This window comes from Crocodylus siamensis, chromosome 6, assembly GCF_052110815.1.
Source record: "Crocodylus siamensis isolate JL-2025a chromosome 6, ASM5211081v1, whole genome shotgun sequence".
Classification (NCBI taxonomy): Eukaryota; Metazoa; Chordata; order Crocodylia; family Crocodylidae; genus Crocodylus; species Crocodylus siamensis.
This window is the reverse complement of record NC_143400.1, coordinates 45851613-45865510: the sequence shown is the minus strand read 5'-3', so window position 1 is coordinate 45865510 and position 13898 is coordinate 45851613. Positions and strand designations below refer to the sequence as shown.

The window sequence follows — 13898 nt, the reverse complement described above, 5'->3', positions numbered from 1 at the left end:
AGGAATTTGGGGGAATTCCTCTTTTCTGGGAAGTTTCAGAGTTGCTGGTCTGAGTATGTGGACCCAGGTCAAATCCTCCATCTCAAAGCTTCCTTCCACAAGTTTTCTAGGTACCAGCCATCTCCCAGTGTGGATTTGGGCAACTCTGCTCTCCACAAACTCATTGGCTTGAACCTCGGTGGTTTCCTTTACTGGTCCAGCTTTTCACAGGCAGGCTGAGCTGTTGCTCTTGGCATGTAGGGGACAACAGCCCTACAAATAATACCTTGAAGGGTGGATGCAGTGGGGAAGGGGTCTGAGGGATCCCCTTGGGATAAGCTGCTCTTTGAAGGGTATGGAAGTATCCTGTGAGCCTCCTTCCTAAACACAATCCTTTCTCCCTGCTCATCTGTAGCAATGGCTCCCAGCAGGAAGATGGCCTGAGCTTCCCCAACACCCCTGCTACCTGCAGGGTGTTCCTGCACTTGCCTGATGGAGGGTTCCCAGGTCCAGATATAAATGGGCACCATCCCCCATTCATCCTGTAGGCATGGGGTTTAGTCTGGTGCAATGTCTGTGTGTGATCTCCTTGCCCTGCCTACTCCCTTGCTCCTCTCCAAGCGCCTGGTGCCTACTGGCAGCCCCTACCCCAAGGGCCAGCAATTATTTCAGGCGGAAGGCCACTTACCAAGTTTTGGCAAGCCATCAAGCCCACTTGACAGGCATCCAGGGGCAGATTAATATTTTCTAAATTTTTTAGGGGCCCCGTGGGCTGGATAGAATGGCCTGGCAGGCTGCATCCAGCCTGTGGGCCACATTTTGAACCCCTGCCCTACCCCCATTGCTTTAGGAGAGGAAAGGGGCAGCTGACTTGGGGGGCCAGCCATGAGGAGGCAGCCAAGAGGGCAAAGAGTAGCAGCCTAAGAGCTGCAGAGAAGCACCAGGGCACTTCCTTGGAGTGAGATGGAAAAGGGGATAGCCTACAAGGGCCGGACTCTAGGCAGTGGATTAAAAGCAGCTTCAGCAGAGCTGGAAATGGGGCTGTGACAGAGCCAAGCAGCAGAATCAAGGCAGAACAGAAGGTGCTGGATTGGGAGAGGCTGGCTGCAGAGCTACAAGCCTGCTTGCAGGAAGGCAGGCAGCAGAGAAGCGAGCCTAGATTGATTCATGGGAAACCCCTGGGCCTGACTTAGAAGCAGGGCAGGTGTTTGGCATGGGTGGAGATGAGACATGTATAGGCTTGGCTTCGGGGTTAGAGGCATATTCTGGTCCTGAGCATAATGGGGAGAAGCGGGCTGAAGTGCCAAAGCCAAATTAGGGCAAGTGTTCCTAGTAGGCTGAAGCCGAAGGGCTGAAACCAAGGTGGGAGAAGAGGCTGGAGGCTCAAGGGCTGTAGCTGAGTTAGGGTGAAGGTATCAAATGAGGTAGGCATGGCTGAGGCTAGCCACTGAGAGTAAGACCCATGAGGCATGGGTGCAACTATGGGGGAGGCCAAAACCATTAGTACCAGTAGGGTATGATTGGTGCCCACCAGTGTTTTAGTCCATGGGCTTAGGGGCCCGCAGCACACAGGCAGGGCTTGGAATAGGGGAAAAGTTAGGAACATACACCCAAGAGGGGAGGCCGAGACTAACTTGAGAAACACCCTATTCGTGGGCTAGGGAAGAAATCAGGCCAAAGGGAGGTCACCTGTGATGACAAACAGGGTGGAGTGAGGCACTTAGGGCCTCATCCCGGTCTCTGAAGGCAACCTCCCTTATATTTGCACTGACCATCCATCAAGGTGTGGCAGACAGATGGGGCAGCAGGGTGATACCCTGGACGGACAGAGTTGTGGGAAAACAAGGGTGGTTTGGCCATTAGGGGCCCAACCACCACCCTCTGATGGTGGTGTAAGACTGGAAAGTCTGTGCCAGCTCTTTGGCTAATGGCCAGTGTGTGCTGGCCCCTAGGAAGAGGCTGGGGATGGGGCGGCAGTTGGCACAACCCACAGATTGTCATCCATTGGCGCTGCCCACAGCCTGATGTCCAAAAAGAAGATTCCTGTCACACCCCTTACAGAAACAGAGGACAAAATCCCAGCCCCAGAACATGACAGTCCCCTCCCCTGAGGGGAGGTTTAAACTCTCCCTGAACAAGAGGAGCTGAACTACAAACTGCACAGCACAAAGGCACGGTGGACCCTCAGCATATTGATGACTACAAGATTCTCCCTGTTATGCCTACATCCAGTTCAACAGCCTGCACTGGATGAAAGCATTGTCCAGCAAGGCCTCAGGTCTGGACCAGAAGACACCAAGAGGCAGAATCCATCACCTGCTGTGGTTAATCAGCCTTGCTGGTAAAAATGATACCTTTCAAGTTGGAATTTGCCTGGCTTCAGCTTCCAGGCACAGAAACATGGCAGTCAGAAGAAAGCTTAAAATCAGGTCCTACCCACAGGGGCAAGGAGGAGCAGAAGAGAGCCTGGGTCTGCTCTGGTCCTGCTCTCCATCCAAAGGGGTTGCTCTCCTGCTGGAGCCCCATGGCCCACCCAGAAGTGACACCTAGCTCTTCCCCCACTGAGCAGATGGAGGAGTCACTCAGGTCCCAAACCTAGAAGTCAAAAAACCCATGGAGACACAAGAAGAGCAGCGGAGCAGACCTTGGAGACCCTAACCTTACCAGCCCTCTGATGAGCTGCAAGACCTGCTCCATGCCCCCCAATGCTCACCCCAGCCACCGTGTGTCACTGGAAGATCTGTGCTGCCCACACAAGACTGAGAGTCCTGCAGGGGATGGGTCAGAGCAATCAGCCCCAGAACTCCACTGGGTTTAAGCAGGAGCTGGCTATGTAGTGGCAGCCATGAGGAATCCCAGCCTTGGACCCAGGTGACAGCAACTGCACTGCACAGAGCCGCTTCGTGATGCGAGTGTGGCAGGGAAGCCTCTGGCTACCAGGGTGCTGGTCAGATCTTCCTCAACAGCCCCAGAAACTCACTGCAGGATAACCATGGCACTCTGCCTACTCCCAACACCATGGGAGCCATGGCAGAGACAAGAGACCAGGCAAAACAAGGGCAGTTCCCTTTGGCCTATTGGCAGCTGTTTATTAAAAGGCACAGTCACATGCACCCCATCACCACCCCTCAAGTCCCATCACCTGCCCTCTCCATGACCTGTCTTCACTTGGCACCGCTGTCCCCTCCTCTACCATCAGTGCCCCTCTTCCTACCAGGCGAGCTCATGGGCACAGCTGTCATTTCTGTCACCCGTGTCCCACCAGAGTACAGCCAGTAGCACTTCCAGGACTCCCATGTCATGGCCACCCTTAGATTGCCTATACAGCATGTAAACATAGCCTCTGGCCTTCCTATGACTGGCACCATGGGCTCTGATGGGAGTGCTTCTTGTGCAGTGTGAGAGTATGACCCACAATGCTCCAGTACCACCACCCTCCCTGACACCTTGGGTTGGAACAGGGCTGTGACACAACATGCTGACGGCATTTGGGCCCTGCGTGCTCGGTCTCATGGCACGTGGGTGCGGCGGTGCTTGCAGAGGTAGGCGCGCAGGCGGAAGCGCTTGCCACACTGCATGCACTCATGGGCTGGCCCAGCCCCATGGATGAGGCGGTGTTTGCAGAGGTAGGAGCGCTGGCCAAAGCGCTTCCCACACTGCGTGCACTCATGCGGCTTCCCCAACCTGTGGGTCCGCCGGTGCTTCACCAGGTAGGAGCTGCGGCTGAAGCTCTTCCAGCATTCGGAGCACTGAAAGGGCTTGTCCTGTCCCGTGGTCTGGGCACCCTCTGGCAGGCTGCTCTCCTGTTCCTTTTCAGCTTGGAAACTCTGTGGCACTATCTGAGCAGGTCTCCATGCCATGCTCCCCTGTGCGCCGTGGCAGGGCTCCATGTGGCCTCCTTGCAATGCAGTCATCTCTGAGCTCTGGGCAACACTCCACCCTGCACTGTGGCAGGGCAGGGCTCCATGTGGCCTCCTTGCAATTCAGTTAGCTCTGAGTTCAGGGCTACACTCCCCTGTTCACCATGGCAGGGCTGCACATGGGCTCCTTGCAACACAATCAGCTCTGAGCTCTGGGCCACACTCCCCTGTATACCATGGCAGGGCTCCATGTGGCCTCCTTGTAGCGCAGTCACCTCTGAGTTCTGGGCCACAATCCCCTGCTCACCATGGCAGGGCTGCACATGGGCTCCTTGCAACACAATCAGCTCTGAGCTCTGGGCCACACTCCCCTGTATACCATGGCAGGGCTCCATGTGGCCTCCTTGTAGCGCAGTCACCTCTGAGTTCTGGGCCACAATCCCCTGCTCACCATGGCAGGGCTGCACATGGCCTTCTTGTAACACAGTCAGCTCTGAACTCTGAGCCACACTCCCCTGTACACCGTGACAGGGCTCCATGTGGCCTCCTTGTAGCGCAGTCACCTCTGAGTTCTGGGCCACAATCCCCTGCTCACCTTGGCAGGGCTGCACATGATCTCCTTGTAACACAGTCAGCTCTGAACTCTGAGCCACACTCCCCTGTACACCGTGACAGGGCTCCATGTGGCCGTCCTTGTAGCACAGTCACCTCTGAGTTCTGAGCCACAATCCCCTGCTCACCATGGCAGGGCTGCACATGGGCTTCTTGCAAAACGATCAGCTCTGAGCTCTGGGCCACACTCCCCTGTACACCATGGCAGAGCTCCATGTGGCATCCTTGCAATGCAGTCACCTCTGAGTTCTGGGCCACAATCCCCTGTTCACTGTGGCAGGGCTGCACATGAGCTCCTTGCAATACAATCAGTTCTGAGCCCTGGGCCACGCTCCCCTGTGCATTGTAGCCTTGTGGTGCAGTCAGTTTGGAGTTCTGAGTCATTGACCCCCATGGACCGTGGCTGGCTTCCACAGGGATTCCCCCAAGAGCTATCAGTTCTGAGCTGTGGGCCATGGGTCCACCTGCACTACCAAAAAGTTCCATGTGGACTCCCTGAAGTGCACTTAGCTGTGAGCCGTGTGCTGTGCTCCCCTCAGCACCACTGTACTGCTCCATGTGGACTCTTTGGAGTGTAATCAGCCCCAAGCTGAGGGCCATGCCACCATCTGCACCACTGCAGGGCTCCATGTGGACACCCTGCAATGAAAGCAGCTCTGGGCTCTGTGCAGTGTGGACCTCTGCACCCTGGTAGAGTTCCACATGGCCGTTCTGAAGTGCAGCCAGAGCCAAGTTCTCTACAGTGGCTCCCTCTGTGCCACAGCAGGCCTCTACGTGGCTTCTCTCCACCACAGTCAGCTCTGAGCTCTGGGCCACAGAGCAGAACTCCACATGTCCTTTGTTTAGTGCTGGGCTTGGGGCCATACTTCCCTCCAGGTCCTGACAGGCCTCCGCATGCCCTGTGTTCACTGCAGTCAGCTCCAAGCCCTGGGCTGTGCTCCCTGCTGCACCCTGGCAGGGCTCCATGGCATGAACCCTCTGGTGCTGCAGCAGGCGTGAGGCCCGGCTGAAGCCCCGCCCGCACATAAGGCAGCGATGGGGCCGCACGCCTGTGTGCACGTGCTGGTGCCTCAGCAGGTCCGACCTCCAGAGGAAGCTCTTCCCACACTCCCCGCAGGCATGGGGCTTCTGCTTGCTGTGATTCTTCCGGTGGGAGTTTAGCTTGGAGGGGCGGCTGAACCTCTTGCCACAAGTGGAGCAGATATACAGCTGGCACCCGGCAGCAGGGTCCTGGGCTATGGTGATGTCCTGCAAGGGACTCACCCGTTCCCTCCCAGGCAATGAATCATAGCGGCTGTTCTTGCCCTTCATCTTCCTGGGCGGATTCCTCCTCACTACCTGGTGCTGACGTAGCTCCGGGCTCTGGCCAACGTTCTCAGCGGTGCTCTCCACGAACGTTGACTCTGGCTCCAGTGACAGCCCCCATGTCACGGCCGGCTCCAAGACATCCTGCTTCGCAGTGACAGCACCTGCTGAGATGCAGAGTGGAGCACAGTTGCACCCGAGTCCCTCCTTGCCCTATGGCAGGGGAAGGATGGAGAAGGGGATGTCGGAGAGCCCACCAACTCCCAAGCTGAAAGGGACAAATGTGCCCATCCAATCCATCTCCCTGAGCAACAACGTGGGTTGTGAGTCTCCTTGCAACCAAAGTGCATCTTTTAAAAAGCTCGATTTAAACCTGGCCAATGTGAGACAACCCACTGCAGCCCTGGGCACTCTTCCAAGCCAATCCCCACCCAGTTTTCCCTGGTAAAAGGCTGCCTTCAGTTCCAGCCCAGATTTGTCCAGCTCCAGGCACTAGAACACAGTCAGCGTTTGCCTACTGGATTTGACCCAAGCCCCAAAGAGCTCCTTATGGATGGGATCAAGCCTTGTCCCCTGCCCAGTCTTCTCTCTGATAAGCTCGAGTCTCTCACTTCTAGGCCCATTTTCTGACCATTCTCAGGTCTCTCCCTGAAGCACAGACACTGAAACCAGGGACAAGATCCCAGAACAGAGCTCCAGGGCCCAACACAGAGTCAGAAGTCCCTTCCTGCTCTCTCACTCACCATTAGACTCAGTATAGGGCTCCAGTTCCAGGACCCACAGCTGATCCCCTTCCATCCAAGAGGCTGGTTTCAGCTTGGGGATAAAGGAGTCTGCTGGGAAAGGAAACAGCACTGTCAGGGCCAGCACTGTGGAGGGTTTCCCTTGACACCAGCACAGTCCACTGTGCCAAGAGCTGTTTGGTGCATCAGGCCCTGTGGGGGGGGATACTTTTGAACCCTGTCAGGGTTCAGGGAGCTTTGAACATGGAGGAGAGTGGGATTACAGGGTGATGGAGGAAGAAGGTATCTGGCCAGCTTCCCACCCAACTCAACCCTAAACAGGGCCCTGCAGCAACCGAGCTGGCCTTGGGAACTGGGACACAGCCACTCTGGGTGCAGGACCCCAGGCAGGGACATCCAGCAATGTCTTGGTCATGAAAAGGCTGCCTCCCCAGGGTGGAGAGGGAGAAGGCAGAGTCTTTTGCTGACAGCCTGTGTGCCACCACAGGAAGAGAGTCCCCAAAGGAGCTACAGCATGGGGCTGAGAGCCCCAGACATGAGATGGCAAGGCTTTAACAGAAGCCAGGTCCACAGGAGCAGAGGATAGGAGGGGGGGCTGGACCCAGCCAGCTGAGCCTACTCCTGAAGCCAGGTTGAGAACCAAGCTGCCCCTTGAGGCCCAGCAGGAAGACTTGGTTCCCCACTCCTACTTAATTCCCACAAGGGGGTTGCACCACTGGGCCCTGCCATGGGAACCCCCACACAGAGGGGCAGTATCAGGACCTGGGTGCAGGGCTAGGCCCCATGCTGAGCATGCCCATGGGATTTCCTTCCCCAGTGCCCATCCTCTCATGCTGGCCCATGGGCCTCGCACCCGCTCCCCAACACTGCAGCACCACTGCAATCTGAAGGAACTCACCAGCAGCTCCCTGGGAATCCCAGTGCTCAGCAGGTTCTGCAGAGGCCATTCCCCCAAGCCAGGCCCGGATGCTCCTCCTGTCATAAAGGGCAAGAAGGGGGTCGGAGGGGGCTGCAGCTGGTTCTTCTGCCCCGTAGCACCCCCTCACAGCAGCTCCAAACCCCTTGCACAGGTCTTTGCCATAAACGGTCCTGGTGGCCAAAGGCTGGGAGCCCGCACACACAGACATCCCCACCCAGCTGGCCTCAGGGAGACCACCCACCTCACCAGGCTACCCCAGCACAGATAGCCCAGCACCCCTGGGACCCAAGAGTGCACCGGGCACCAGAGCAGACAAGGTTCTTTACATAAATGTGGTATCTTTTATTAAACCAACTAAATAGTTGGATAAATTGTTCTTTCGGGTACACTCTCCCTTCTTCAAGCACAGGGAGAGTTGGTTGGTTGTGTGCATGCTCGCCTGGGTAGAATAGAAGCCAGCATGCAAGGTGCAAGTGTGTGTGTGTGTGCGGGGGGGGGGAATTAGCCCTGTGAGATGCAAAGAACAATTTTTCCAACTAGTTAGTTGGTCTAATAAAAGAGATCGCGTCTACCCAAAGAGCCTTGCCTGCCTGTGTCCTAGACCAGCAGGGCTACAGCCAACAACCCTAAAGCATGGCAAGGTGCCAGAGTACCCCCAGGCACACGGCTCATCCCCCCTCCCCCCAGTGCCCACACGGCCTCCCCCGCTGTCCACCCCGTCCCCATCTACCTCAGGTGCAGCCTCCCCTCCCCCAGTGACCACAGTGCCCCCCTCCCCGTCCCCAGTGTCCCCATCTACCTCAGGGACACCCCTCCCCTCCCCTTGTGCCCACACTGCCCCCCTACCCCCAGGTGCTTCCATCTCCTCAGGGGCACCCTACCCTTCCCCAGCACCTACACCACCCCCCTACCTCAGGTGCCCCCCCCAATGCCCCCATCTCCCCCAGGGGCACCCCGGCCTTCCCCTAACACCCACTGCCCCTCACATCCCCACCGCCCATCTACCCCAGGGTCACCCTTCCCCCATCTACCCCCCTCCCCCAAGTGCACCCCAACTGCCCCCTCCCCCGGGCGCACCCACGTGTCCTCTGCACCCCGCCCCCGTGCCCGGTGCCCCGCCCTCCCCGGCGGCTCCCACCTGCGCCCCGCCCCCAGCGCGGGCCCTGGGCCCGCAGCCTGGGCCCGCCCCGCCGCGCCGCGCCCCCTCAGAGCCGGGCGGGAGCGGGAGCGGGAGGCGTCCGGGGCTCCCGGAGCTCAGCAGCCCGGCTCCCCGCCCTCTCTCCTGCCAGCCCCCTGCAAGGTTGTCTCCTGTGCCTCCCCCACAGACGCCGCCACCCCTGCCCCACGTCCTGGCCCTCCCCCCCCTCACGCGCACGCTGGGGCCCGTCGCCCTGAGGAGGGCTCAGCTCGGGGGCGACGCCTGAACACTCACCCTGGCAGGTGCATTGTGGGGCCGCCCCACTGCCCCAGGCCCAGGGGTGGCTCCCGCAACCCCTTGCCCTTGGGCCTTCCCCATGCGCCCCTCTCCACCCAGGCCTCCCTGGAGTCTCCCCAGACTGGGGACTGAGTCCATCTCGGGGATTGTTATGTAGATCTGCTGCCCACCCAGCTTTGGAAACAAGGATTTGCCAAGGGTTTGTGGTTCTGCAAAAGGGAGGAAATTGTGGTCGTTGGCTGCACAATGGAGGCTAGTTAAGCAAAGTGCTAGGAGTCAGGCCAGGCATGCATGGCCCTGGGCCAAATGGATGGAGACACAGCACCAGCACCACTGAGGACCTGATGCCCTGATAGGAAAGCAGCCAGCCCTGGTAGCTGGACTAATTATTTAGTAATAATCCTTATTTGCCCTAAGAGCCAAGGCAAGAGCCCCAAATAACCCAAGGACAAACAAGGGCCACAAAGCAGGACTGGGAACAACCTCTCAAAGTCCAGCCCCTGCTATTACAAGCAACCCTTTCACATCACCCTTCTCATCAACCCATCAGGCTTCATCTTATGACCATGCATGTTGCTCACCTCAACCGGGTTTTACTGGGAGGCTGTTGCAGAGCCTCACTGCTGCACTGGTTAGAAACCTGCCTCTGGCTTTCAGCCTGTGCTTGTTCCTGGCCAGTTTGTCCACATTTGCACTGGTGCTGGCACTGTCATGTTCCTTAAAGCGTGCCTGCCTCCCCAGTGCTCCCCCCTTTCTTCATGGATATAGACAGCGATCACATTCTCTCCCAGCCTTTCTTTTGCTGCTTTGAAAGCCAAGCTCTTCTAGTCTCTTCTGGTAAAAGCAGCTTTTAATTCCCTGGTCATCCTACTAGCCCTTCCCTGCACCTGCTCCAGTTTGAGTTCAAAACAAAAACAGGGTTCAGGTTCTGCTGATGGGGTGGGGCGGGGGCAGAGTAGCAGGGAGAAATAATGACAAAACTATTTGCATTTTTTTTTTTTTTTTTTTTAGGGAAGGACGGAATCAGACAAAAATACTGTGCAGGAGGGCTTTGAAAATGCTGTGCAGTTGGGATCCAAAGGGAGGCGCGTACTTTGAAACGGCACGGAAATAAAAAACGATTGGTATCTGTGGATCCTCTCTCTAGACATTTTGTAAGGAATAGATATGGATGTTCATCAGGCTCCTCCCTATTGCTTACTGTGGAGTAGGTGACTGTGTGCCCAGCATTTATGCTAATGCCACTTCCATACTTCTGTGTTCATTATTTATAACAAAAATATGTATTTGCAAAGCTGATTTGAGCTGTACCCATTCGAAGGAAGGATTGATATCACTCAGTACAGAAAAAAGGGTAAAAAAATAGTCCACTGATTTAGCCATGCAAATAGACACTACCTAAGCAAATCAATGCTTTATCTTCACCATTTCTTAGAGACATACACAGATTGGTAAACTCTGATACAACTATAGATATAACAGAAAGTATTTATTATCATTAAAAATTGTATTTAGATGCTGGGTCATTAAATTAATTTTAGGAAGACATTTTAGTTTTCAGTCATTAATAAAAGTGTGATAAGGATGTGGCAGAGAGAGAATAAATTGTGTATGTACGTGGTGCAATTTTCTGCCATTAGAGCTGCTTTACAATGTTTCCCTTTATTTTCGGATAATTATAACTTTTTGTCATAATGCCTCCTGCTCTGCAGGAGGTCAGACTAGCTTCTCTCACAATCTCTTCTGACCTTAAGCTCTACAAAACACCTACAAAAAAAAAATGTCTTGACCAAGCACTTGATTAGCACCGTTCTAATAACTCATCCCAACACTCATTTCCAACTTTGCTGGATGGAGGTACAAGGCACTGTATTCTCAGCTTATGCAACCCCTCTCTCCACTTTTGAAAACCCTGGAAAATGCAACATGCTTCCCTGTTCCTGTCCTTCCCTTCAGTTTCTCCTACCTTGTCACTGTATTTGGTGTCCTCCTGAAGTCCCAGCTCCTGGGGTCAAGGGACTGAGGCTCACAGCTCTTGTTGGGAAAAAAAAATAGCACATTCCTGGTTGTAGTGGATGGCTGGGAAATGTGATACCTCCCCCCTAGCTGTGGAGGAGGCGGGGAGCTATTCAGGTGGACAACTCAGGTAGGGAAGCCTTCAGGGCCTAGGCATGGGGTGGGCAGCAGCTGGCATTGGTGCTGTGCCCCTGAGGTGGAGATGAGGCTCCCCAAGGGGCTCAGCCTACTGTGCACCACCAACAGACTGAAGCTGGCATCCCATCAAAATGCAGAGACTCATATGGCCTCAGTATCCCCTGGGCCTGGGCAGGGATGCCCAGAGCCAGACCTGGCAGCCCCCAGCAGGCAGGCTGAGCATGCAGAGTCTCCCCTGCAGCATCCGGGCAGTGTAGAGCTCAGGGCTACTCGGAGCTGGGTCATTCTGTGCTGGGCTATAGCTGGCACAGCCAGACCAAGCCAGGCAGTGTCACCCGTGCCTGTCTGACACAGCCAGCAAAAAGGTAGCCGCAGTGCACACAGCTAGGAAGTGCTTGGCTGCTGGCCTGTGGGAGAGCTCAAGGCAAAGGGGCCTTGTCTGGTGCTTCTGCTCTGTCCTCCCAGAGCTCCCCCAGATCTAGGGATCTGAGCCATTCCTGGACCAGCAGTGATTCTTAGTTTCATAGTTTCTGGGTCGGAAGGCACCTGAGCAGATCATCTAGTCCGACCCCCTGCCATGGCAGGAAAGAATACTGGCTCAAACGACCCCAGCAAGATGTGCATCTAACCTCCTCTTAAACACCCCCAGGGTAGGAGCCTGCACCACTTCTCTTGGAAGTTGGTTCCAGACCCTAGCCGCCCTGACCGTGAAGTAGCGCCTCCTGATATCTAACCTAAACCTACCCTCTGCCAGCTTGTGACCGTTATTCCTGGTCACTCCTGGCAGTGCTCGGGGGAACAGTGACTCCCCCAGTGATTCCTCCCAGCCTCCAGATCCCTGGGAAATGCCTGTACTCTGATGGGTTGCCCTGCTCCACCAAAGCTAGCTGAAGGATCAGGCCTTTTTAAAGGTTTGGTCTAAATCAAATCAGGGCTCCCATAGCGCTGGACATGGCACATGCAGGGAAAGACAGAGACTCCATGGATACAACAGAAGAAGGCATGCTGTGCTCCACGCTCCATCTCTTTGGTGTCAGTCTGCAGAAGCCATGTTCACTCCGATCTGCCCTGCAGCTCCTAAGCACTTTGGCCGCTGGGTGGCAGAGAAGACAGGATTCTTGGTTTTACTTTCCCCCTGGGAAAACTGAGGTATAGAGAGAAATGAAGCAGTATGTCTGCATTCACACAATAAATCTGCAGCAGGATTGGGTCACTGACCTCAGGAATCCTGATCCTTCTATTCCAGCTCTAACCACTCAGATGCCAGTGCCATCCTAAAATAGGGATAGACCCCAGGAGTCCAGATACCTAGCTCTCCTCCCTCCCTCCCCTTCTCCCACCTTACCCACTAGATCTCATTCCCTATGAGAGCAGGGATACTGCCCACATGTCCCAGTTTCTGCATACTGCTGTAGCAGTGTAAGGAGCAGGCACTTCTCACCTCACATCTTGGAATTTGTGTGCCCAGGTTTCTTTAACTTGCACAATGAAAGCCTCCCCATCTGGGCTGGAGACAATTGCAGTCTGGCACTGATGCCACCACTCAGAAAACTGTGCCACTTGCACCTTGCAGCCATGTCAAGGCTTGAGCCCACGTAGCCTGGCATGCCCACTTGCAGAGATGATAAAATACCCTCCATTCCTGGTTACAACTGAACCTCAAGAAGTCCAGCTTCAGAAACTCATAGAGGTGGGTCTTTCTTGCCACTTTCTGCCAACCAAGTTGCTACCACCTCTGTCTAGTCACTCCTGGCTTTTCTCCCCATCTAACCTGCTTCTCATTGGAATTTCCTCCCACCCTACACCTTCCCTGCCTCTGACCCTGGTGTGATTGGCTTTCTGGGTGAATGGTGCTTAAGTTTTCTTGTAACACATACAGCTGAAGTCCAGCTTGAGGGAATCTCTATGGCCAGAAAGCTCTAGGGGCCTCTATGGGGAACAAGGTCTGCCTTATCCTGCCATGTTTTAAGGCCAACTGCTGTTTTACTGTCTTGGTACCATGGTCATGGCCTGCCTGTAGATAGCCGAACTGTGTAGATTTGGCACCTGGTACATTGGTTGGCAGGGAGGGATCAAGCCCTGGTGTAAGGACCTGGAGCCTCCAACATGTGCATGGCATGAGGTGCAGATGAGTGTTGTAACAGCCTGGCAGCCATCCCCCTTGCCCAGTGCCACAGCCTGTGAAGCAGATCCAGCCTGGAATCCTCCCCATCTTTCCCACGCACCCATTCCCCCTGGACTGGGCTCTGGGATTCATACAGCTCGCTATCTCCCTTGGGTCAGATCCAAAGTCCCACGGTGCCCACTAATCCTAGGCTCACAGGGCCATCCAGGTTGGGGACCATCCCAGCCCTGTGAATGCAACCCATGGATCTATCTGTTCCAATAGATCTGAACTCTCAGTCAGATCCATGGGCCCTTTTAGTTCAAGATCCCACCCTCTCTCTCATCTCCATTTAGATCCATGGGCCACCTAGCCTGGTACTGTCCCCCAGATAGTCTTAATGGGCCCATCCAACCTGGTAATCTCATCTCAGAGCAACCCAGAAGCTCATCTAGCTTGATAAACCCACTAGGCCAGACCCATGCACCCATCCAGAGCAATATCTCACTGAATCAGTGTCCCCTGTGGCATAGACTTACAAGTCCATATTGCCTGGAATTCAGCCCCTATAAGATGCATGGGTACACGCTTGATCTGAGATGCAGTCCCCCTATCCAATACCACCATCTGGAATCAGATGCACAACCAGCCAGCCCAGAAGCCCCCCAGCTCAAACCCATGAGTCCATCCAGCTCAGCTTCCACCAGCCTGTTGTTTGGTTTCCCCTTCCAGCTTGCAGATCAGACTCATCGCTGTGATCAGGGTTCGTGCAGCACCTAATGCAATA

At 55.3% G+C, this 13898-nt stretch overlaps 1 protein-coding gene across 1 annotated transcript; it reads right to left on the bottom strand.

Annotated features, from left to right (window-relative positions):
• Nucleotides 1-27: 27 nt before the first annotated feature.
• On the bottom strand, nucleotides 28-8646 carry LOC149862582 (uncharacterized). Its single transcript, XM_090054176.1, has 4 exons — nucleotides 8557-8646; nucleotides 7398-7474; nucleotides 6500-6589; nucleotides 28-5923 (listed from the first exon to the last, which is right to left on the bottom strand). Exons 2-4 carry the CDS (start codon nucleotides 7444-7446, stop codon nucleotides 4431-4433), a joined length of 1632 nt encoding a protein of 543 aa, XP_089910302.1. The 5' UTR covers nucleotides 7447-7474; nucleotides 8557-8646; the 3' UTR covers nucleotides 28-4430.
• Nucleotides 8647-13898: the final 5252 nt, after the last annotated feature.

Coding starts and splice junctions, on each gene's coding strand:
- LOC149862582 (XM_090054176.1), bottom strand. CDS start 7,446: ATGGCCTCTGCAGAACCTGCTGAGCACTGGGATTCCCAGGGAGCTGCT. Junction 6,590..7,397: donor GGATTCCCAGGGAGCTGCTG/GTGAGTTCCTTC, acceptor CTTTCCCAGCAG/ACTCCTTTATCCCCAAGCTG. Junction 5,924..6,499: donor GCCCTATACTGAGTCTAATG/GTGAGTGAGAGA, acceptor TCTGCATCTCAG/CAGGTGCTGTCACTGCGAAG.